At 41.4% G+C, this 25,769-nt stretch overlaps 1 protein-coding gene across 1 annotated transcript; it reads right to left on the bottom strand.

The window, feature by feature from the left end:
• Positions 1–9,866: 9,866 nt before the first annotated feature.
• LOC139153876 (testis-specific serine kinase substrate-like) lies at positions 9,867–25,287 on the bottom strand. Its single transcript, XM_070728297.1, has 8 exons — positions 25,255–25,287; positions 24,877–25,052; positions 19,751–19,985; positions 17,873–17,956; positions 13,646–13,695; positions 13,213–13,371; positions 12,747–12,905; positions 9,867–9,990 (listed from the first exon to the last, which is right to left on the bottom strand). The coding sequence occupies exons 1-8, from the start codon at positions 25,285–25,287 to the stop codon at positions 9,867–9,869; spliced, it is 1,020 nt and encodes a 339-aa protein (XP_070584398.1).
• Positions 25,288–25,769: the final 482 nt, after the last annotated feature.

Raw genomic sequence — 25,769 nt, 5'->3', positions numbered from 1 at the left:
CCGATTTGTGCCACACATCACTCAGCTACAGTTTTTGCACTAAGTCCTCAATGAATGGGTTTCCTGTGCACTTCTGTGTTGTTCTTCCCCTTCTCTGAATAATTGTTCCCATATTTTATGGGAAGGATAATAGCACCAAGGTTGGTGTAAGACAGTAAAACAATGTGAAAAAATGTTAGCTAGACATCAGGTTTTGTTCCTGGACAATAAATCTAAAGGCATTGAAGGAAAAAAAAAATCTTCCAAAAATAGTGAATTCTGTGTATTGCAACATATTCCCTGTGCAAGTTTCAGATTTTTTTCATATTTCAGATCTCAAAAGGTGTTTTTTGTTTATTTTGTTACTGCTGGACAACTGTGCCAAATTAATTCCTCAGCTTGGGGCTATGTATGTAGGATCCTTAAAAGTTCAAAGCAGGAATCACCACATTTGGGAACTTTATTTTATTTTTATTTATTTTATTTTATTTATTAGATTTGTATGCCACCCCTCTCCGAAGACTCGGGGTGGCTCACAACAATAATAAGGACAATATTCCAGCGAAAACAAATCTTATATTAAAAAGCACATAAAACTCTATCATATTTTAAAAAGCAAGCAACATATACATACCCAAACATAAATATAAAAAAGCTTAAACAAGGGTGCCACTAAGTGGCTGAATATATAAGTACATTTAAGTTAATTTCCTAGAATTTTACATAGAATAATATTGCATATATCAATTTAAAGAAGGTTTGATAGATGGACCTAGCTAAAACTGAATGCCCAGATGTTTGAAAGAATTAATACACCTGTATTTTCATATATAATTCTTTATTCCTTATTGGCCAAGTGTGATTGGACACAAAAGGACTTTTTCTTTGGTGGATATCCTCTCACTGTACAGTATATAAATAGAAAAAGAAAAAAGAAAAAAAATGCATTCATCAAGAATCATAAAGTACAGAACTTAGTGATAGTTATAGGTTACAAAAGCAATCAAATCATACTAGAAAACAAATAAAACAATATAAATTGTAAAGATATAAGCAACATGGTTATAGTTATTGATGGGTGTTTACATAATGGAAATTAGACCTTAAGCTAGTGATGGCAAACCTTTTTTTCCCTCGAGTACTGAAAGCATGGGCTTGCACTATCGTGCATATGCCAGTGCCCACACCCATAATTCAATGCCTGGGGAGGGCAAAAACAGCTTCCCTCCCCCCTCCCCCCTGGAGGCCTTCTGGAGGCTGGAAATGGCTTGTTTCCCAACTTCTGGTGGGCCCAGTAGGCTCGTATTTCACCCTCCCCAGGCTCCAAAGGCTTCCCTGGAGCTGGGGGAGGGTAAAAACGCCCTCCCCCCATCCCCCCAGAGGCGCTCTGGAAGCCAAAACACCCTCCCAGAGCCTTTGTGCAAGTCAAAAATCAGCTTGCCAGCACACACATGCATGTTGAGCTGAGCTAGGGCAACAGCTCATGTGCAGCAGATATTGCTCCATGTGCCACCTGTGGCACCCATGCCATAGGGTCGCCATCACTGTCTTAAGCCAACAACCATCAAGCCTACGGTCTCCCTGCAGATCAATGCCTATGTCTGAACGTACATCTTCAGAGGAATCCACACAGGCCAGGGTAGATCAGCTTCAAGTGACAGAAACAGGAAACAGGAAAGGCTCAAAGGTGCAGGGAAGGTTTTATTTGTACTGTGGGCTCCAGCGACATCTAGCTATCACATGCCCTGCCAAGTCTATTTGCTTTGCTTTGTCAATTACTATTGAAACTATATACATTATTTTGTAGATTTCACTGCACCTCTGGCCCTGCCCATTGCTCAGGAAAGCTAGCTTGGAATGAAGATGCACAACATCTTAACTCTTACTAATATCGGGTATATAAACATTGTTATATTTAGTTTAATTTAATTTATTTGACTTCTATGCCACCCAATCCCAGTGGGACTCAGGGCAGCTTACAATGATAAATAGGACATACAATTAACAAGTTTAATAATTAGTAATAAGAACATTTTTAAAAAACCATAATAACCCCCCCAAAAAGAATTGACCAATCAAATCCAGTTGCAGTCAGACGTGATAAGACGTTACATTCACGGCCCACAGGCATGGCCGCAAAGCCAGGCCTTCACAGCCTTTCGGAAGGATAGTAGGGTGGGAGCAGTGCAGAAATCGGGGGGCGGTTGGTTCCCTAACGTCGGGGCAGCCACATAGAATGTTCTTCCTCGCGGGCCCACCAACTTGCATTGTTTAATTGACGGGATCCGGAGAAGGTCAACTCCCTGTGATCTGATTGGTCTCTGGCAGGTATGTGGCAGAAGACAGTCTTGTGGAGAGGCTAGTCCTAAGCCATGTAGGGCTTTATAGGTAATATATAGGCGAGTACAAGTGCACTAGAGTGCCTCCCGTTCCCTGTCCTATTGCTCTCCTATATCTCCTATACCTTTCTTCTATTCCTATATCTCTTCTTCTATTCTTTCATTAATATGTTCTATTACTATATCTTCTTTTCTATTATTTCTTAGATATATTTTACTATGAGTATCTCCTCTATAACCTTCATCATGTATTTTACTATGTGTATATAGATATATACCCACTAAAACCCTCATTGTGTATTGGACTAAATGAATGAATGAATGAATGAATGAATGAATGAATGAATGAATGAATGAATGAATAACCAACCAACCAACCAACCAACCAACCAACCAACCAACACCTTGAATTGTGACCTGAGACCAATGGTGGGCTCCTTCTGGGCTCTGGGTATGTTTTTCCTATCACAGTAAATGAGTTTGAATGTGTAGAATTTTAGAAGAGCTGTGTGTGCTTGTGTGTACGTACAGTTTATATAGTAGATAATCAGGAATGGGATATTGCCAGGACAGGTGGGGGGAATGCAGTGGGGTAGCGAAAATGGAGCTCCACCCCAGAATACCCAATTTGCACTGAAAGATGTTGAAACAAAATGCATAAGCCACAGCCACAGTGTGGTAGTGAAAATTTTGGTAGCCCATCACTGTCTGAGACCAATTTGGTAACCAGTGCAGCACGCAGAGTGTTGGTGTTATATGGGTGTATCGAGGAACCCCCATGATTTTAAAATATCGAAAAGGGGAACAGATAGGAGGACACCTTTCGAGGAAGGACACAACCTACAAAAGAAGGACTGTCCTCCCTAAATCAAGAGAAGAGCTGGAGAGGTAGGATATACGTGTAAATGGTTTTCTGATGTACAATTATTACAAAAAAATGAAGTAGATCAAGAGCTTCAGGTCTTGAAAATGTTTCAAGACCAAATTTGGGAGGAAAAACCCCCTGTACAAATGATTAACATATATAAATGTATATGATATTACTGAGATTTGAAATGAAGCACAAATGAAAAAAATATGTGATAATGTGGACTCTGCCAGCAAAGGAGTCCTGTTGGAAGCTCCATCGCCCGGATTATTCCAGTGGGTGGGGTCCAGGAAAGGCAGACTCTGCTGTTGTACCTTCCCTTTGGAGCATTTACTTTCCCAATCTTCCTGGTCTTGTGCCAGGGCCCAAAGATTTTGCTTTGCCAGTTAGCTTAGGTTCCAGTGAGGGAACATCATAGTTGAGGCGGTTGAAGGTTGAACAACAGATCCCACCTTTCTTGCCAATTTGTCCCTGCTCTTTCCATCTTTAATTGGATCATAGTGTGTAGTCTGTTTTAACTTATTTATATTTTTTGTATATTTCACTTCATATGATCTTGATTCTATACCTCTATTAATGCAGCCTAGAACTGTGTTGGCTTTTTTTTTTTCAGTTGCAGCATACTGCTGGCTCATATTTAAGTAATTGTCCCCTGTTAACAGGAGATGTTCCTGAGGATTGGAGAATGGCCAGTGTTGTGCCTATCCACAAGAAGGGCAGTAGAGAAGAAGCTGGTAACTACAGGCCAGTTAGCTTGACATCAGTTGTAGTTAAAATGATGGAGACTCTACTCAAAAAGAGGATAAATCAGCATCTAAAAAACAATAACTTATTGGACCCAAATCAGCATGGCTTTACTGAAGGCAAATCGTGTCAGACTAATCTCATTGAGTTCTTTGACTATGTCACAAAGGTGTTGGATCAAGGTGGTGCCGTGGATATTGCCTATCTGGACTTCAGCAAAGCCTTTGATACGGTTCCACATAAAGAGCTGATAGATAAATTAGTGAAGATTGGACTTAATCCCTGGATAGTTCAGTGGATTTCAAGCTGGCTGAAGCATAGACATCAGAGAGTTATTGTTAATGGCGAGTATTCTGAGCAGAGTCAGGTTACAAGCGGTGTGCCACAAGGGTCTGTTCTGGGTCCTATTCTTTTTAATATGTTTGTGAGTGACATAGGGGAAGGTTTGGTAGGGAAGGTTTGCCTATTTGCCGATGACTCTAAAGTGTGCAATAGGGTTGATATTCCTGGAGGGGTCTGTAATATGGTAAATGATTTAGCGTTACTAGATAAATGGTCAAAGCAATGGAAACTGCAGTTTAATGTTTCCAAATGTAAAATAATGCACTTGGGGAAAAGGAATCCTAAATCTGAGTATTGCATTGGCAGTTCTGTGTTAGCAAAAACTTCAGAAGAGAAGGATTTAGGGGTAGTGATTTCTGACAGTCTCAAAATGGGTGAACAGTGTGGTCGGGCGGTAGGAAAGGCAAGTAGGATGCTTGGCTGCATAGCTAGGGGTATAACAAGCAGGAAGAGGGAGATTGTGATCCCCTTATATAGAGCGCTGGTGAGACCACATTTGGAGTACTGTGTTCAGTTCTGGAGACCTCACCTACAAAAAGATATTGACAAAATTGAACGGGTCCAAAGACGGGCTACAAGAATGGTGGAAGGTCTTAAGTATAAAACGTATCAGGAAAGACTGAATGAACTCAATCTGTATAGTCTGGAAGACAGAAGGAAAAGTGGGGACATGATCGAAACATTTAAATATGTTAAAGGGTTAAATAGGGTTCAGGAGGGAAGTGTTTTTAACAGGAAAGTGAACACAAGAACAAGGGGACACAATCTGAAGTTAGTTGGGGGAAAGATCAAAGGCAACATGAGAAAATATTATTTTACTGAAAGAGTAGTAGATCCTTGGAACAAACTTCCAGCAGACGTGGTTGGGAAATCCACAGTAACTGAATTTAAACATGCCTGGGATAAACATATATCCATCCTAAGATAAAATACAGGAAATAGTAAAAGGGCAGACTAGATGGACCAAGAGGTCTTTTTCTGCCGTCAGTCTTCTATGTTTCTATGTTTCTAGGACTTCAAGATCCTTCCTGCAGTTACTACTAATGAGCCACCAACCCTTAGATTATCTCTGGTTGACCTATCCAGATTCCTAAGAGGTCAGTAAGGGGCAAGTACAAATGCACTAGAGTGCCTTCCGTCCCTTGTCCTATTGCTCTCCTATATCTCCTATACCTTTCTTCTATTCTTTCATTGATACGTTCTATTACTATATCTTCTTTTCTATTCTTTCATAGATATATTTTACTATGAGTATCTCCTCTATAATCTTCATCATGTATTTTACTATGTGTATATAGATATATACCCACTAAAACCCTCATTGTGTATTGGACAAAATAAATAAATAAATAAATTAAATTAAATAAAAACATCCTCAGATGTGGTATAGATGTCATCACCTATACTGTACCTGTGCATTTGGTTTTTCTTGCCTAAATGTAGAACCTTACTTTTTTTCACCATTGAATTTCATTTGTTAGATAGTGTTAGCTATTGTTGCCAGCTTGGTGTTGTCTTGCAATTCTGATTAGTTCCCCATATATCCTCTCATCCAAAGAACTGGTGAACGAACACATTGAAGGATACTAGCCCTTGGGTTATCCCTCTACATACTTCCCTCCATGTAGATGCAGTTCCATTGAGACTATATGTTGAGTGTGATTTGTCAGTCAGTTATGGATCCATCTGATGGTGGTGCTGTCTAACCCACTTTTTTCTATCTTATCACAGATAGGTTTGGGTCCAAACATCCATCTCTCTACATAAAAGTATCTGGCAATTTTAATTCTTGGTTTGTGTATAGTTTCTCTGCAAATCTTATTCTTCTCTTCTTATTCAAACATGATAATTTAGTGGGAACAATACATTCTATATTGAAGTATAAATACTTGTAATTGTAAATTATTTATGAAATCACTACCCCTAAATTCTTCTCTTCTGAAGTTTTTGCTAACACAGAACTGCCAATACAATACTCGGATTGATGATTCCTTTTCCCCAAGTACATTATTTTACATTTGGAAACATTAAACTACAGTTTCCATTGCTTTGACCACTTATCTAGTAAAGCTAAATCATTTGCCACATTACAGACACCTCCAGGAATATCAATCCTATTGCACACTTTAGAGTAATCGGCAAATAGGCAAACCTTCCCTACCAAACCTTCCCCTATATTACTCGCAAGCATATTAAAAAGAATAGGACCCAGAACAGACCCTTGTGGCACACCGCTTGTAACCAGTCTCTGCTCAGAATACTTGCCATTAACAACCCTCTGAAATCTATGCTGCAGCCAGAAGCAATTATTTTAACCATTTTGCTATCATATTCCAGTACTTCTTTACCTTAGAACACATCCACCATTGATGACCTCACCCCATTCCTAAGAGGTCCATAAAGGCTGTGTGCATTAGTGCACCATTGTGTCTACTGTCCCTGTCTTACTGTAACCATTTATTTGTATTCATTTCCTTTGTTCCTGTCCATGTTCACATTCACGCCTGCTACCTTGTACGTTTGAGAAACTAATAATAACATAAACATATATCCATTGTAAGATAAAATACAGGAAATAGTACAGTATAAGGGTAGACTAGATGGACCATGAGGTCTTTTTCTGCCATCAGTCTTCTATGTTTCTATGTTTCTATAAACTAAATAAAAATCTCCAAAGAATTAACAGTGATTTCTTTTTTCCTCGTTGTGCATTCTATTATTTGTTGGGAGTGGATTGTCTGATACGGAAGTTAAGCACAGATACCTAAAAGAGGGCAATGAGGATGACAGAGGACAGCGTCCTAGTGGTGGATGTGATAAATAGCTTTGTCCTGCCGTTGAATGGCGGAGGGACAAAATAAGGAAGTGTCGGCGTTCCAAGAAATACATCATAGAAAGCAGATAGGGAGTTTTAATAATTTCCTTCTATAGAGCTATGAGCTTGCCTCCTTTGAAATAAATATTCACTTGAGAGCAAAGCAGTAGATTTAGGACATGGATAATTGCCTATAGGATGTGGAGGAGGATTTTCTGGAGTTTCTCCCATAAGCTTTTGCCTTTAATGGAAGCTTCTCTTCCTGTCGGAGAGCTTCCTCCATTTCCTCCTCCTGGAGAATATGACTGTTTTGATAGACAAGATGTGGAGATTCTGACTGGCTTGTATCCTTTCCTTTCAGATTGTCTCTTCAGCCTCCACAGGCCTCCAGCACTACACCTATTACTATGGCTCTACTAAGCTTCTGCAGCTGCTGCAATGTTACCCTCCCCCAGGTAACAAACATACCCAATAAAGTCAATTTGTAAAGGTAATATACTGGAATATGCTAGCTTTCTGTGCTGTAGAAAAGTTGTCTGAGCTTCTTGCTGATTTGCAGTTCTCTCCTTAGGAAAGGCATAGAAGCAACACCACCTTTTATTATTGTCTTACCTTTTTTTTAACCTATTTATCACAACAATTTCTATTTATAATACAGGATAATTGATTGTTTGGAATGCATTTTTGGCAAATAGATGGGATATACATTTAATAAATAAAAGTTAGCTTAACTTCATCATTTTTTTCCTAGAACTAAAGAAGTCCCTTTTCCCTCCTTTATTAAAAAGCCTGTACAATCATTATGCTCACGCCCTTCCTATTGTCCTCTCCTTCTGCATTTGATCATTGAAGGAAAAGCTTTTATTTATTTTTATTTTATTTATTTATCTTGTCCAATACACAATGAGGGTTTTAGATCTATATACACATAGTAAAATACATGATGAAGGTTATAGAGGAGATACTCATAGTAAAATATATCTAAGAAATAATAGAAAAGAAGATAAAGTAATAGAACATATCAATGAAAATAGAAGAAGAGATATAGGAATAGAAGAAAGGTATAGGAGATATAGGAGAGCAATAGGACGGGACAGAAGGCACTCTAGTGCACTTGTACTCACCCCTTACTGACCTCTTAGGAATCTGGATAGGTCAACCGTAGATAATCCGGAGAGAGGTGGCATACAAATCAAATCAAATCAAATCAAATCAAATCAAATCAAATAAATAAATAAATAAATAAATAAATAAATAAATAAATAAATAAATAATCTAAGGGTAAAGTGTTGGGGGTTTGGGGATGACACTATGGAGTCCGGTAATGAGTTCCACGCTTCGACAACTCGGTTACTGAAGTCATATTTTTTACAGTCAGGTTTGGAGCGGTTAATATTAAGTTTAAATCTGTTGTGTGCTCTTGTGCTGTTGTGGTTGAAGCTGAAATAGTCGCCGACAGGCAGGACGTTGCAGCATATGATCTTGTGGGCAATACTTAGATCTTGTTTAAGGCGTCTTAGTTCTAAACTTTCTAGGCCCAGGATAATACTTGTAATTTTTGTAGCATTCCCCCCAAAAGTGAGCTTTGGTTGCATTCTCTTATGAAGCCTTTCAGAACAACAGAATGGATGGTCCTAAACTTGTGAGAAGCTGGAATGAAATATAGATCATCCTGGGTGGGTGGGAGAGATATGATTGCTGGCCAAAAAAGAGAAGATTCACTAACAGAAGTCATCAAGAAAATGTATTCAACTGTATTTAACCTTTGAACTGTTGTGAGCCTAGCAAGAAAGGAACCAAGCACATTGATTATCACCTCCAGTCTGTTAAACTAAAATATTTGAAATTGACTTCTGCCAGAATTTTTTGTAAACTAATATCATACTGTTCTGTCTGGGTCACTCCGGAAGCCAAGACCAACCCAAAAGAGAAGCCAGACACACCGGTAAAAGGCAAAGGCAGTTTATAAAATTCAAGAAAAACACAGGTAACAGAAAATGTCCTTACAAACAGGAAAACGCTGTATCTTCAGATATATTCACGAAGGCAAAAGTCCATGCAGCAATACACGATTCTTGCTGCCAAGACGAGGCTATAGATAGCAGACCTACATCTCCCACGGGTCTTCCAAACTGCTGGGCCACAAGCCAGGAACAGAGACGTCGAGAACAAAGCAGGACACCGTAATTCCAACTGATAACATTCCACATGGCTTCAAGGGCTTGCCTGCCTTTTAAACCCTGCTAAGGAGGACCACACCCAAGCCCAGCTGTTCCTAATTCAGTGCTGATAATACTTCTTTAATTGCTCCTTTCTTTGATCTGAACCTCTCTGTCGCATGTCAATGACGGCTTGTGCTTCATCACCTAATGACTCCAAGCTACTGGCTGGGGAGAGCCCCCCCACACCCGGGGCTCTCATGCTGTTCTCCTTCGTCCCATTCCTGACCTTCCTCTCCCCTGTCCGACTGTTCAGCCCCCTCCTCTTCGCTGTCATCCTCCCCCGGGCATGGAGCCAGCAAAGACGCAGCTGGACCCTGATCGGCCTCAGGCTGAACCATAACACATACTAGAATGGGAACAAGATTCAGCGTGGGCAACTTGGCGGATTGTACATCCACAATGAAGATGGATCTGCTCCAAATCTCCCAGATCTTGATCTGGCCTACATTGATTTAGGGTCAAAAGAATACTCCAGAAAGGCTGCACTCTGAAATCTTTTTATTGGGGACAGGAAAGTCTAGAGTTAGTCTACTCTGTGCCTCGTGTATCTTAGTCTTCTACAAATGCTGGCAGCCGGGGCATACATCTTCTGATTGAGCCTGCTGCTTCAACTCCTCCAAAATTGGTGCTGTTGCATGCTCAAACATCTTTTGCAACATCTCTGTATTCGCAATGCTGTAGCTGTGGGTAGGAAATGAACCAGGAAGTGAAATAAGAGTCAATGGTGAGAGGGTTTAAAAATCCTGTTAGCAGGCAAAATGGGAGGGTAGGGGAGAGGAGAGGAGAAGTTATGAAAATTGTAAGCGTAAAGAAAATTTTAAAAAGCCATTTAAAATCCAGCTCCTCTTGATTCTTCTAAACATGCATACTATTATCATGAGCCATTTTCAAAGAAATGGAAACAGATGTTCCCAAGAATATAAAGCCGATGAATGCCAGATTCTCAATTTTGTAGAAAACTCCATTTTCAGCAACAGTCAATTAACTGCTCGTGTGAATAGTCAATTTACTGGCTTCTGTAATACTGAACCTTCTCTTCTGTGAACTGGAAAATTGGAATTACTTGCTTGTCCATGAAAGGAAATCTGTAATATTAAGTCAGTGTGTTTTTGTTAACACACTGCTCATGGACTGCTTAAGTAAGGTTGTTTTGGGGTAATGATGGAAACGTTTGTAACTCTTAAGAGTTTGTAACTCTTCTCATTCATCATGTCTGTTAAATGTGTGGGGGAACAAAGGACACAGGAACAGTTCAGGACTTTATTTCTTCAAAGCTGAGTCCATGGAGAGGAGCAGCATACAAATCCAATAAATAAATAACTGCCGGCAGGCTGCAGGGAAGCTGCTGTTAAGGGCTTCCCTGTAGCCTGCCGACCACTGACAGTTCATTTCTTCCACTGCTAGATTAGACAATCAGTGGGGATCATGTAATATATAACAATATCCATCCAATAAGAGAGTGTTTCTTACCCTTGGCAATGTCAAGCTGACAGCTGCTATGACCTAGAGGTGGAGCTCTTGCCTCACAATCAGGAGGTTGTGAGATCAATCCTAGGTAGAGGCAGATGTAGAATCTCCTGCTTAGGCAGGGTATTAGATTGGATGCCCTGCAAGGTCCCTTCCAATTCCCCAGTTTCATTAGCTAAAGCCTGATACAAATGTATGCCTGATACAGCATAAAATTGTCGAGCTTAAGAATCACTACAATAAGCTATGACAAAGGTAGGTATGTTCAGATGCTTGCAGGGTTCCAAGTTGCGGAACCATGATTTTCTGAGGATTTTTTTTATATGCATTTCGGGCATTTACTTCTGGGTTCTGGAAAAAATGCCCATTGAGTAAAATTGATCCACTTAACAGAAGAATTGTGGTGTTTGCTTAATAGCCTCCACAAAAATTATTGTAAAATCAAGTGCAGCCAGATTGTGACCTGCTTATTTATTTATTTATTTATTTATTTATTTATTTATTCGATTTGTATGCCGCCCCTCTCCGAAGACTCGGGGCGGCTCACAACATGTAACAACAAATCAGAATAATCTAACAATTTTAAAATGTTTAAAGATTTAAAAGACCCCATGTACTAACAGACATACACACACACATACCATATATAAATTAAACATGCCCAGGGGGAGATGTTTCAATTCCCCCATGCCTGATGACAAAGGTGGGTTTTAAGGAGTTTACGGAAGGCAGGAAGAGTAGGGGCAATCCTAATCTCGGGGGGAGTTGGTTCCAGAGGGCCGGTGCCGCCACAGAGAAGGCTCTTCCCCTGGGGCCCGCCAACCGACATTGTTTAGTTGACGGGACCCGGAGAAGGCCCATGAAGGGCTTTAAAGGTCATAACCAACACTTTGAATTGTGACCGGAAATTGATCGGCAGCCAATGCAGACTGCGGAGTGATGGAGAAACATGGGCATACCTAGGTAAGCCCATGACTGCTCTCGCAGCTGCATTCTGCATGATCTGAAGTTTCCGAACACTTTTCAAGGGTAGCCCCATGTAGAGAGCATTACAGTAGTCGAACCTCGAGGTGATGAGGGCATGAGTGACTGTGAGCAGTGAGTCCCGGTCCAGATAGGGCCGCAACAGGTGCACCAGGCGGACCTGGGCAAACGCCCCCCTCGCCACAGCTGAGAGATGTTTTTCTAATGTGAGCTGTGGATCGAGGAGGACGCCCAAGTTGCGGACCCTCTCTGAGGGGGTCAATAATTCCCCCCCCAGGGTAATGGACGGACAGATGGAATTGTCCTTGGGAGGCAAAACCCACAGCCACTCCGTCTTATCCGGGTTGAGCTTGAGTCTGTTGACACCCATCCAGGCCCCAACAGCCTCCAGGCACCGGCACATCACTTCCGCCGCTTCGTTGACTGGGCATGGGGTGGAGATGTAGAGCTGGGTATCATCGGCATATTGATGATACCTCACCCCATGTCCTTGGATGATCTCGCCCAGCGGTTTCATGTAGATGTTGAATAGCTTAACAATCAACATAACATATGACTATTATTCCAGGCTTAATTAGTTATACAGTAAATAAAAGACTATGCTTTGTTTAATAAAATGATTCAGAAAACCATTATTTAGAGGCTTTGTGACAGGGTTCACCAAACTTTGCAACTTTAAGACTTGTGTACCTCAACTCCCAGTATTCTTCATCCAGTATAACTGGCTGGAGCCTGGGCAGGGTGAAACACGAGATTATTGGACCCACCAGAAGCTTGAAAACAGGCCGTTTCTGTCCTCCAGAAGGCCTCCGTGGGATGGGGGGAACTGTTTTTGCCCTCCACAGGCATTGGATTATGGGTGAATTATGAGTGTGGACACTCATGCATGCATGATAGTGCGCACACTTTTTCAGCACCCAAGGGAAAAATTTCACCATCACTTGTCTATATTCTTCAGTTCTGACTCCAAGATTTGAACTAGTTACCTGGAACATCTAGCACAAGTAGGAGGAGGCCAATTAAGTGTTTCTATGTTCTTGAGTGTTCCAAGATATTGGGATACATCTTCCAGGAGTGGATTCACTTGCCAGAGCCCATCCAGATCTACACGGAGCTGAGTCAGAGATACTGATGCCCGCTTTGCCCTGGTATGAGAAGAATGGAAAACGACAGTGGCAAAAAGTGAAAATATCAAATATCCACAAATTCCAAATTCAAAGCCCTGCAACAGCTCAGACAGATGCAAGTTTGCCTCTCCACATAGATCTTAGTGCTAGGAAAATGTAAACAGTGGCTTGTTCGTGACTCTATCATCTCTTAAATCTGGCACTTCTTTTACTGGGAATAAGAGTCCACAGCTCAGAAGGACCTAAGAGAACAGGAGACCGAGAGAGAGAAATGGCAGTCCAGTTTCAAGAAAATGGAGCCTCTTTTCTCAAGAGAGGCACATACGTGGCAGAGACTTCATCAAGTTCCTCCCGCAGCATCCTGAGTGCTTGACTTTGTTCCACTTGTGCCCCTTCATTCTGGGGAAGCACTCCCTCCAAGCGTACCCCCAGCTGGGCTAATAACCGCAATACCTCCTTCTGGGCCAAGTCCAGCATGCATTTCCTAGAGGGAGAGGTGATAGAAAGAGGCCGGTTGGAAAATATCTTGTTGCCGCTATCAAAATCAAGGTTCCTCCCCTCCCATTCCCTCCTCAGAGAGGTACCAAAAACCATCAGTTCCCTCTGGAGGAACTACTGGAGTTCCCTCTCCCAAAGATGGGCAACCTTGGGGATGTTGCCATCATGCTACTTGCCATCATGCTACTTGTCAAGTGCAAAAGGTTTTTGGGATATCCCACTCGCCATCCCCTGGTCCACCAATTCCCACGAGGTCTTACCAACGAAAGTCTTCTACTTGAACCTGTTGCTGTAAGTTACGCAGCTTCTCCTAAACAGAGTGGAGGAAGCGACAAGACAGAATAACATTAACTTGGGGTATTGGGGCTGTGATACAATGTGAAAGGACATAAGAAAAACAAGAACTACTTAAATATAAAATATATTGTATATTACCAAACAGATATAATGAAAGAAAATGGGTATAGCTCTGTCTTAATTTATTGCGATGTTTTAAAAATGAAAAAATCAATAAATAAAACTTTTTTAAAAAAAGGTTCTTGGGGTATTATGTTTATTTATGTGCTGCTCTCTTTTCCAAATAGCATGCTGATACATTAAAACCTTTTAGGATTCAAATCTACAAAGAAAATAACAGGAAGCAACCGAGGCAACAAATACCTTTCTCTAACCTGGAATCCTCCAGATATAATAGGTAACAATGCTCTTATTTTCCAACCATATAGCTAGGTTAGCTAGGCACTCCAGTTGTAGTAGTCCAAAACTAGACTGCAGAAAATACGACTTCAGCAATAGAGTGATCAATGCCTGGAATTCACTACCTGAATCTGTTGTTTCTTCCCCCAACCCCAAAATATTCAACCTTAGATTGTCTATAGTTAACCTCTCCCCTTTTCTAAGAGGTCTGTAAGGGGCGTGCATATGTGCACCATTGTGCCTACCTATTGTCTGTCCTATTGTCTTTTTTAATAATACTTTCTATGTTACGTTTATGTAAACTATTATAAACAAACAAAACCATAGAACAAAGTTATCCTTGCTGGCAATTATGTGTATGTTTACATGTCTCTATTACTTTAATTTCCCTTGGGGTCATCTGGCAGGGCAGGAGTCAAAGAAGTCAACATGGCAACTGTGGTCACATAAAATCCTGTCCATTTGGTTATGTGCTTTGCAATAAGCTTAAAACTGGGCCAGGACGCCAATTAGGTGATTCCAACTATCTTATTTAAGAGGCTGATTTCCAGTGTTCACTTTCTTCATTTCCTTTCCTTCCTGTCCAATGGGCTGCTGGAACAATTGGTCACCTTGGCTTGGCTTGGATGCAGATGTGGTACACAACTGGGCTAAAGCAAGAGAAGGAACATATTGTTCATCTAAAAGATATCCTTCACCTCAAAGTGAACCTTTGGAAAATACAACTCAGCAAATGCTTGGAAGGATGCAGTCTTGCGTTGCTTTCTTTTTGAGTGTTGGTGATGACATCCAAATAATTCCAAACCTTTTGAATTTAATAAGAGGCTAAATAAAAGGGACAAACTGCAGGATTACTTAGAGAAGGGGTCAGCAACCTTAAACAATCAAAGAGGCACTTGGACCCATTTTCCACAGAAAAGAAAACACCGGGAGCTACAAAACCCTTTTGATATCTAAAGTGAAGATTACACTGCCTATATCATTATTTTATCTTTATGCTATGTATAAAAAAAGCTAGTGTGTGCTGCATTTATGAAATCAATGACCTGCTACGGAGAAAACACATTTTTATTTCTGCATGCAACAAAAGCATTGAACTCTGGAAAAAATATGGGTCAAAAAGCTCAGTAAATCACATGCTGGCAAGTGTCACACATTGGCGGTTGTGACATATAGAGTGATATGGAGCTGCAACAGAGGGTTAAAAGAGCCACATATGGCTGCAGAGCCTCAGGTTGCAGACCCCTGACTTGGAGAATTTAAAAAAGGGGGGAAGTTCTTCTTCCAGAAATCCAAGGATGAGCAAGATGGAGAATCCGCACTACTCTTTCTTCTTCCTCGTCCTCGTCCTCTTTCTCCTTTTATTTAGGAGTAGTGATTGGCGAACCCAACAGTGTTTGGGTTTGGCAAGTTCGGACGAACTTTAAACAAAATTCGGCCGAACCCGAACCGAACCCGAACCGAACCCAAACCCAAATGGGGAATCCCACCAATAGATTCCGGGGGCGGAGCTTTGATGTCACATATACCGGCAGGTTGCTAAGGACGCCAAGGTGATCATTTCCTGGATTCCATGGAATCCAGGAAGTGATCACCTTGGCGTCTTTAGCAACCTGCCGGTGGCGTCAAAGTTCCGAATGCCGAACGCAACCCTGAACTTTGCCCGAAGTTTCAAAAAATTTCGGGTTCGTGTTTGGCATACCGAATATTGCAAAATTCGGTATGGACCTGAATTGTGCGGGTTCGGTTCGCCCATCACTATTTAGGAGTCTATAGAGGACAGCAACTAATAGTATGTGGCTGTCTTGACACTTAACCAGATAACCCACCAGGAAATGATATGATCATAAATAACTATGGTGATTAATTAGATTTCCACCCGAACTTTAAATGAGAAACTGTAGCTGGCAAGGTTACTAACAACTCTTCCAGTTCTTTCCATTGCTATCCTTTTCAGGGGACTGGGCTAACAGAGGAAGGGGCTGGCCCAAAGGCTTCCCACTCTCTCCCTCTCTTGGCCCAGCCTCCTCAAAGGGATATTTTATTTATTATTAGATTTCTATGCCACACTTCTAAGCAGACTCAGGGTGGCTCACAATAGAGATAAATACAAAATGCAAAAATATAGTGTGTAAGAAATCTAAATAGTCTAAAAACCGCAATCATAAAAGCAATCATCCATATTCATCCTATCAAATTACACATTCATGACATTGGCCAAAGCTAAATATTAGCACTCAGGCCTGTTGGCAAAGATGAGTCTTCAAGACCTTGTGGAAGGCCAGGAGGGAGGGGGCGGTACAAATCTCTGGAGGGAGTTGATTCCAAAGGGCCGGAGCCGCCACAGAGAAGGGTCTTCCCCTAGGTCCTGCCAGATGACATTGCCTGACTGAGGGGACCTGGAGAAGGCAGATTCTGTGGGACCTGAGCAATCACTGGGATCAGAGGTGGGCTGCTAAGGTGGAATGATGATGTGTGCTCACCCCCATGGCTCTGAGTGCCATGAGCGCACCTGTGTGTCCGCTCGCGACTTTACTACCTGCACAGCTGCAGTAGCAGAATTGCACTGGACTCCGCTAGCACTCGGAGCCATGGCGGCGAGCACATATCACTGTTTCACCTTAGCAGCCCATCTCTGACTGGGATGTATGAGACAGAAGACATCCCATCTGATGGGAAGAAAGCAACCATATGTGTGTCCAGGGGTGGGCTACAAAGTGGAACGGGGGAACGCTGTTCCGTTTGCGGAAATGGAGCTCGTAGGCTCACTCTATTGCCATCTAGCATGCATGCAACATGCACATACAACCAGCGCAATTCCGGTAAAAATTACAAGATGCGCAGAAGCAAAGAAACCAGCAATCTTTGCTGCCAGAAAGAGATTTCAGCTGCTGCACATGCTCAGCAGCCAAATCTCACTGCCACGCCTAGAGCAGCAGCTGGGGCTGGCAGCAACAGTGGCCTGCTCCAGTTCTGTCCGAGTAGCCTGCTCTTTGATCTCCCGGGCCGCAGGAGAGATGCCAGCGGCGCGGGAGAGCACAGAACAGGCTGCACGGCTAGAATTTGGGCCACCCGGCATGCTCCCTGTGTCATGGCCCCTGCAGGAGGTGACCCAGGTAAGCAGTGGCGAGAGGAGCGGCAGGGAGAGTGAGGGCGAGCGGCGTGGCAGGGGCTGGCAGCTCTTACATTGTTTTGCCGGTTGCTCGCAACCTGCAACTCTTTTCTCCAATTTCCAAGAGGCTTTTGCTTCAGCGCATGCGCAGAAGCAACCCCCCCCCCAGAAATCACACATGCACGCATCTTCGTGCAAGATTTGGCTTCTGTGCATACGCAGAAGGTGAATCACACGCAGGGGCGCGCTCCCGGCATGTTGCAGTAGGGCTGGGAATGGTAGCCCGCCTTGTGTGTGTCTACAGGTGAGGGCAGGACTAGAGTTGGTGTCTCTTCAGTGTCAGTCCCCTACATAAAGTTAGTGAAACTTTGAAATCAAAATCTCAGTAAAGGTACCCACAAACCATTTTCATATTGCTGCTGTTATTTCTCTTGTGCACAGCTCCCTTCTCCAAATTTTCCAGCGATCATCTTGTGCAGTAAACAAGGCTGGGAGAGAGACAGCATTGATGGTTGACCTTGGACCTGAATTATAATCTCCTTAATCCTTAGTAGACAATGGCTTCCTTTTAGTAAAAGATTCGTTCTTTTTTTAAATTGGAAAGGGAATTTCATGACAAAGATGAAAAAAGGCAGAAAGGGATAAAAGATACATTTAGAGGCAAAAATGGGTCTCTCACCTCGAAGAGGGCTGAGTTTTCTTCCAGCACATTGGTCTTAATTTCAGCATCCTCCACAGATTTTGTTACATGTTGAAAGCTTTCCTTCAAGAAATTTAAGGGATGGGGAAGATACTCAGATGCCCAAGCATTAAGCAAATAGAATTAGCTAACCTGGATTTGCATTCAATGTGGTGTATCTCCTTTTCTATAAAAAAAATCTTTTAAGAAGTTGTGGTATAGAGCAAGCTGAAAATTCTCCCGTTTCTCTTTTGTTTAACTAATGATAAATTTGGGAAACATATATGTATGTATGTATGTATGTATGTATGTATGTATGTATGTATACATACATTCATACATACATACATATACTTCTGACTATCTTCTCAGTTTGAAGCTAATGAGTCTTTGGAGAGGGGCGGCATACAAATCTAATAAATAATAATAATAATAATAATAATAATAATAATAATAATAATAATAATAATAATAAAATTAAAAGAAAAGCAAATTCAGATGAGCATCTAGGTTGCTCATCCAAATAAATGCTAGGCCCAACAAAAAGACATTGGAATTATTTTATGAATATTATAGGAAGCCCACAATGGAATTATTTTCTGGGACCTTATAGGAAGTCCACCATGGAACTAAACAATACAGCCTCCATTTTTATGACTATATTTGGATGTTGGATCAAGTGCTACCTTAGGCAGACATACAGTGTGTCTTATAGATGCATCCCTGAAGTTAGAGAAATAACATAATAATAATTATAATAATTTATTAGATTTGTATAACGTCCCTCTCCGAAGACTCGGGGCATCTCACAACATAGCAACAGTACAATACAATACAAATCTAATATTTTAAAAAATTAAAAAGTTAATTTAAAAAAACATTAACATAATCAGTATCATAAAATCATCAACTGCGCAATCATACACACTCCACCCAATTAATCGTAATACAGAGGTCAGAGGTCAGATAATGCGGTGATGGCGAATCTTTTTTGGCTCGGGTGTCAAAAGGGTGTGCGCATGTGACCACAACCATAATGCAAGGCCTCCCCCACGCGCATGCACACAACCCCTGCACTGTCCCGTGCGCAAGCACACAAAACCACTACACTGCTCCCACACACATAGGCCACACTGAAGCCTCCAGACTTTGGTAACAAACTTCCGGTTGACCTGTTGGGTCATTTTTTGCCTTCTCCAGGGTTCAGGAGGCTTTCCTGAAGCCTGGAGAGAGTGAAAAAGGCCCAAAAAAAGCCTAAAAATCAGTAGGCCAGCACGCATGTGTGCTGGAGTTGAGCTAGGGCAACACCTTGTGTGCCCTCAGATATGGTTCCGCGTGCCACCTGTGACACACGTGCCATAGGTTCACCATCACGACCATAATGGATTCTTTGTTTGACTTAAAGTTTGGCTGCTGTATTTCAATACCAGCTTACTGTTCGTCTGGATATGGAGGATGGAAGTGACAATGTGATAAATCTAAAGTAGCAGACGCAGACAGGATGTTCCAACACAACAGACACATTCCATTCACTATAAAAAGATGAGAAGTCACATCTTCAAAAGGAATAGGTGCTTAAAAGATATACAGTCCCCCGAACACATGAAGAATACAAATGATTTTTGGGAAAATTTGCAAGAGAACCTGTTAATCTACTGTAGCACTAAAGAGATTAGTCTGGTATGTGCTTAAATAACTATCATAGCATACAGTAGCTATTGGGATAATCGCCTTATTATTAAAGAACCAAAAGTTAGGGAGTGTGAAGGAAAAGACGCATTTTTAACTTGTTTATTATTAGAATAATACTAATTCAGAGCAAGATAATTATCTAGTAGAGCAGCAACAGATGTGCAGGCTTCTGACTCATTTCCTCACCTGTTGGCTGGAAGTATCATGTTCATCTTCTGACCAAGCTGGCTTGATGGGAAGCAGAGGATCCCGTCTTTCATCTCCTGCTCCCCATGGCAGGTCTTCTTCCTCCGTGGATTCATTCTCACTGGTGGAATCATCATGTTCCCCGTCAGTTAGATTCAGGAGAGAAACATTAGTACAAGTAGAAGAACGCTTCAAGTTCAGATTAGGGCTTTCACTGGTAATATGGGGCTCAATTCTGGGTTGGGAAAAAGTACACATATTATCCTTAGATAATAGTAATGAACTTTTTTTTCCTCACATAATATATCGCAGAGTGGTAGTTTTGATAATTTATTACAGCAAAGAGCCTCGTGGTGCTTCAATGGCTAACATATTTCTTGGCCACATAAGCTTTTATTTATTGTTAGAGTTGGAAGGGACCATGCGGGTCATCAAGTCCAACCCCCTGCCTAAGCAGGAACCCTATAGCATCCCAGCCAAAAGGCAGTCCAATTTCCTCTTAAAAATGTCCAGAGTATTGGAGTTCACAACATCCGCTGGTAGGTTGTTCCACTGGTTGATCGTTCTGACCGTCAGGAAGTTCTTCCTTATTTCCAGGTTGAATCTCTCCTTGGTCAGCTTCCAGCCGTTGTTCCTCGTCTGGTGCCCTGGAGAATAAAGTGATCCCCTCCTCTCTGTGGCAACACCTCGTATACCTGTAGACTGCTATCATGGGAACCAAAACCAACCCACGGCTGGTAACAATTTTACCATTTTTCTGCTATGCTTTCTAAACTCCCTTCATGAGCGAGCAGATGTCAATACAAGAAGATATTAAAATAATGACAAGATTCTAGCCCACCCCAACATTTTCTAAGTGGTGTTTGTTGTTAACACCCTCAATTTATTTGATTACTATCTTGAAATTCTGGAATGTCATTCTGGAAATTTTGAGAATGGAAATCCAATGGATTGTTAGAGCACCAAGTTTTACTTATGTATTAAATTATTTATATACTGCAGTCAAGTTAACACAACACATTTTGGGTGACTCACATACTGTTCCCCCACCAATAAATTTAAACAACAGATTGTTCCAAAGTGATAGGGCAACTATATAAAAAAAGGCTCCCATCCCCATCATTTTTTGAAGGTAGAGGGAGTCCAAAGATGCCCTTCCCCTATAAGACCGAAAATATCTATGCGAAGATGATGGTTCATAAAGTAGTATATATAGCCCAATAGGGGGAACTTTTTATAGATTAAAATAAGGATTTTATACAAGGAAATTTATTGTTAACCAATATATAGTTTACAGCCCAATGCTACCCTTCTGAAGCAGATCTCAGCTTCCAGCCTATGGGCACCAACTCGAATTTTAAGTACTCTTCAAATACAACCCACACATAATATATTGGAATAAACAATGAAGATAAGGGTGTCTACTTGTCAATGTCTTCAACTCCCGAAGATCACACCTGGAAAGGCTTCCCTGGTAACAGAATCTACCTGCTAATCATATAGAAGAGGATCCCTATAATTTTTCCTTTTTATCCTAGCTCTATCAAGGAATGCGACCCTCTCTAAAACCAATACTGAGCCACAAAATAAGACCAACTGTTTCTGAAAAAAGCAATAACTTCTGCTTGCTGTGATTCGGTTTAATCTAGTTTCTTTCCATTCCATTCAATCTCTCACTTTCCACACCGTGCGTATGGTTCTCCTCTACATTTCCTTCTACTGTGTGTTCAGGCTCTAAAGTTTGGCGTTGTTCTGGCCCACCAGCAGACTGTGCAGCTGATAGTGGATGCCATTTGAGAGGAGACCAACTTGGTAATGCGCCAGTGGCCTGTGAAGTTGGCACCCGAGTTGGACAATGAGGTTTGTGTGTGTGTGTGTGATATCTACTAAGACAGGTTATTTATTAAAATAAGTTCAAACAAACTGTGTGTTTGCTAGGTCTAGAAAGCTTAGAACTACGTTGCCTAAAACACGATCTAAGTATTGCCCACAAGATCATATGCTGCAACGTTCTACCTGTCAATGACTACTTCAGCTTCAATCGCAACAACACAAGAGCACGCAACAGATTCAAACTTAATATTAACCGCTCCAAACTTGACTGTAAAAAATATGACTTCAGCAACCAAGTTGTCGAAGCGTGGAACTCATTACTTGACTCAGTAGTGTCAACCCCTAACCCCCAACATTTTTCCCTTAGACTATCCACGATTGACCTCTCCAGGTTCCTTAGAGGTCAGTAAGGGGTGTGCATAAGTGCACCAGTGTACCTTCTGTCCCCTGTCCAATTGTCTCTCCTTATCTCATTTATCTTTTCTTCCTTTCATATATGTTCACCTATATTTTTATATCTTTTCTTCTATTCTTTTCTTTATTTATGTTATTACATATCTATTCTCTTCAATGTGTATTATGAATTGGACTAAATAAACAAACAAACAAACAAACAAACAAACAAATAAATAAATAAATAAATAAAATGTTCTTAGCTGGGGCAGAACAGGTGTCATTATGCATACCAGTAGTACATACTGTTGAACTCTCCCTCCAAACCAACAAATGGCCTATCCCACTGGGTTAAATAATAAACAGCAAAAGAGAGAGAATCAAATCCTGGGGCACTACACATTCAAGTGACCTATGGTACCACTTCTTGACATATAACCAAAGAATGGAACAACTGCAGAATAAGGCCACCCATCAACGTAGCATCCACATAACATCCACCCATCTCTTAGATAATTCATTAAAATATCATGGTCAATAGTACAGAACATTACTGAGAAGTTTAATTAAATGAGGAATTTGAGCTTCTCGTCGCAAAATTAATGTCACAGAGAATCCTATCTGCTACCTTAGAGTTCACAACATCAAACCAAGCCCAAAATTTTAAGATACTATTACTTCAGCCACTCTGCCGCATTCTATCCATAGGGAGTCACAAATATATTAAAAAGGCTACATTTAGAAAAAAGCTAGTGGGGGGAATAAATCAAGCACATTCAAAGCCAGAATTTCTGAGATCTCCGTGACAACCAACTTAAGGTGCAATATTTTATCTAGCTGAGTGAAGGTCTCACTTAAGGAAGCAGTAATTAACAGCCATATATAAAACCTGGATTTTTCTCCAGCACTATAATTGGGACCAGAAAGTGATGAAAAGAATGAGAAGAGGGTTCCCTGCCCCCACATGCTTGGACAGGAATCACAAATGAGATTTTTTTTTTAAAAAAAATGGAGCAATGACTCATATGCTTTATTAGAAAAATAAACGAAAGTGTGATGTCCTGAGACCGAATCAGCACAATGTGTGCTGAAGGGTGACTGGCTTTTGAGTTGCATGCTGTTGGAACCAAAAACCAATTTGATTTGATAGAATCAAATTAGCGCTGGTGCCAAATACTCCCTCCAGCCTAGATGAATTTTCATAACACCTACTCTGTTACTGTCGGCAATAACTACTGTTATTGCTTTAACTACTACAAGAGCTGAGGTGGCGCAGTGGTTAGAGTGCAGCACTGCAGACTACTTCAGCTAACTGCTAGCTGTAGTTCAGCAGTTCAAATCTGTTAGTACAGGGTACATGTGTGTGTTAGGGATTGCCATTATAAACTGCATATTGTAAACTCTACCAAACTTGTACTTAAAGGGTTAATGTGCACTCAAAGAGTTAACATTTACTTGGAGAGTTAATGTTCAAGGCTATTTCATCATTGAAGCTATAAAAGCTCATGATTCTGCCCAGTTACTTCCTTGTTACTTTTGCCTGAGACAGGGGGGGGGGGGAGGGAGAGAGTCATGTCTAAGCTCTGTGCTTGTGTAGGCTTTGTGCTTTATCTGTATTGTATAAGCTCCGTGCTTTATCTATATTATATTTTAGCTTTGTGCTTGTTATCTATATTCTGTTTTGCTCTGTACTTGCTACGTGCATATTTTGGATTGTTTATATTTTGTTTATATGTAAATAATACTTATTTACATATAAGTCTTGGCTTTATCACACATCCACGCTCTATTAAAATTCTCTGCTCGGTATTGTCGAAGGTTTCATAGCATAGCTAACCAAAACAAGCCAACAAAATCTCACCACGGGCTCAAGGTTGGCTCAGCCTTCCATTCTTCTAAGGTGGGTAAAGTGAGGACCCAGATTGTTGGGGGCAATATCCTGATTCTGTAAACCGCTTAGAGGGGACTGTAAAAGCATTATGAAGCGGTATATAAGTCTAAATGCTAATGTTAATATTATGGAACCTGCTCTAGATCAGATGAGTTTTGTTATCTACTTAGCCTAATGTTGGAGTACAAACTTCCATTGTTCTCAGTCAGCTTGACCACACAGGCTACAAATTCTGGAAGCTACATTCCAATAAAGCTGGGATGTGAGAGCAGCAGCTCTTCATAATCCAGAGGACAAAAAGGTGTTTTTGCATCATCTGCTTAGGTCTTTTCACCCGAAGATGCCTAGGACTGAATCTGAAAACCTGAAATGTTTTCACATGAAGTGTTAATACCATTTTATAAGGCCTTTGTAAGGCCACGCTTGGAATACTGCATTCAGTTTTGGTCACCATGATGCAGAAATGATATTGAGACTAGAAAAAGTGCAGAGAAGAGCAACAAAGAGGGGACTGGAGACTCAAACATATGAAGAACAGTTGCAGGAACTGGGCATGGCTAGTTAAATGAAAAGAAGGACCAGGGGAGATATGAGAGCAGTCTTCCAGTATTTTAGGGGTTGCAACAAAGAAGAAGGAGTCAACCTATTCTCCAAAGCACCTGTGGGTAGAACAAGAAGCAATGAGTGGAAACTAAACAAGAAGTAACTTAGAACTAAGGAGAAATTTCCTGACAGTCAGAACAGTTGATCAGTGGAATGGCTTGCCTCCAGAGGTTGGAGGTTTTTAAGCAGATATTGGCTAACCATCTGTCTAAAGTAGTGTAGGGTCTCCTGTCTAAGCAGGGGGTTGGGCTAGAAGACCTCCAAGGTCCCTTCCAATTCTGTCGTTATTATTACATTTGTAGGCAGACAGATGTGCTACTGGGAATACTCACACGCCTCCCTGTATGTTCCCACATGCTGCAACAAATACAGAAACTCCCCTGCTTTCCTTTCCCAAGTCACTCACCCATGGAAAGGGATAGTTTTCTTCTTTGGGGGGATGCTGGTAGACTTTCCAAGCTCCTCCTTGATGTCCTGAGCTTGAGTCTCAATTCCTGTTGGTGTGTCTCCAGCCTCATTTATTTCTTTAAATTGCCAGATGGTCTTCACCATGTTGGCCATTACTGGGTTGGGGGTCAATATCTGGTATGAGCACAAATTTTCTTGTCTGCACCTGGGAACATCTATCAGTTATAATCCAGTCTGCTCTCTAAGCGGAGGCAGGGATCTCCCAGCTGCTACTATGACCTCACAACAGTTGCCATGGGGTTGACAATCATGTGACCCCATTTTTACATCAACTGTTTACATCACCAACATTCTATGACAGTGATGGCGAACCTACGGCATGAATGCCACAGGTGGCATGCGGAGTCATATCTGCTGGCACACAAGCAGTTGTCCTAGCTCAGCTACAACGTACATGTGTGTGCCAGCCACCTGATTTTTGGCTCACACAGAAGCTCTGGGAGGATGTTTTTGGCTTCCAGAGAACATCCAGGAGGATGGGGGAGGGCATTTTTACCATCCCCAGCTCCAGGGAAGCCTTTGGAACATGGGGAGGGCAAAACACGAGTCTACTGGGCCCACCAGAAGTTGGGAAAGAGGCCATTTCTGGGTTGTTTTCGCCCTTCCCAGGTATTGAATTATGGGTGTGGGCACTCACGCATGCGTGATAGCACACACCCATGTTCTTTTGGTACCCGAGGAAAAAAAAAGGTTTGCCAACACTATTCTATGATGTCAGTGGAAAACATTCAGTGGAAAGAAAATTGATCCAAGACTGTAATGCGGACATCAAAGGAATTGCATTGATATAGCTCAGAGGTCCTCAAAATTTTTAAACGGGGCCAATTCATA

Source organism: Erythrolamprus reginae, chromosome Z (assembly GCF_031021105.1).
Source record: "Erythrolamprus reginae isolate rEryReg1 chromosome Z, rEryReg1.hap1, whole genome shotgun sequence".
In the NCBI taxonomy this organism is placed as follows: Eukaryota; Metazoa; Chordata; class Lepidosauria; order Squamata; family Dipsadidae; genus Erythrolamprus; species Erythrolamprus reginae.
This window is presented reverse-complemented; position numbering and strand designations above follow the sequence as displayed.

What these genes read in the sequence shown, in the direction of transcription:
- LOC139153876 (XM_070728297.1), bottom strand. Translation starts at nt 25,287, where the DNA reads ATGACTCCGCATGCCACCTGTGGCATTCATGCC. An exon ending in CAAGTAGAAGACTTTCGTTG is followed by an intron (nt 13,372 to 13,645) that starts GTAAGACCTCGT and finishes CTCTCCCTCTAG; the next exon opens with GAAATGCATGCTGGACTTGG. An exon ending in CTTGATGAAGTCTCTGCCAC is followed by an intron (nt 12,906 to 13,212) that starts GTATGTGCCTCT and finishes TTCTCATACCAG; the next exon opens with GGCAAAGCGGGCATCAGTAT.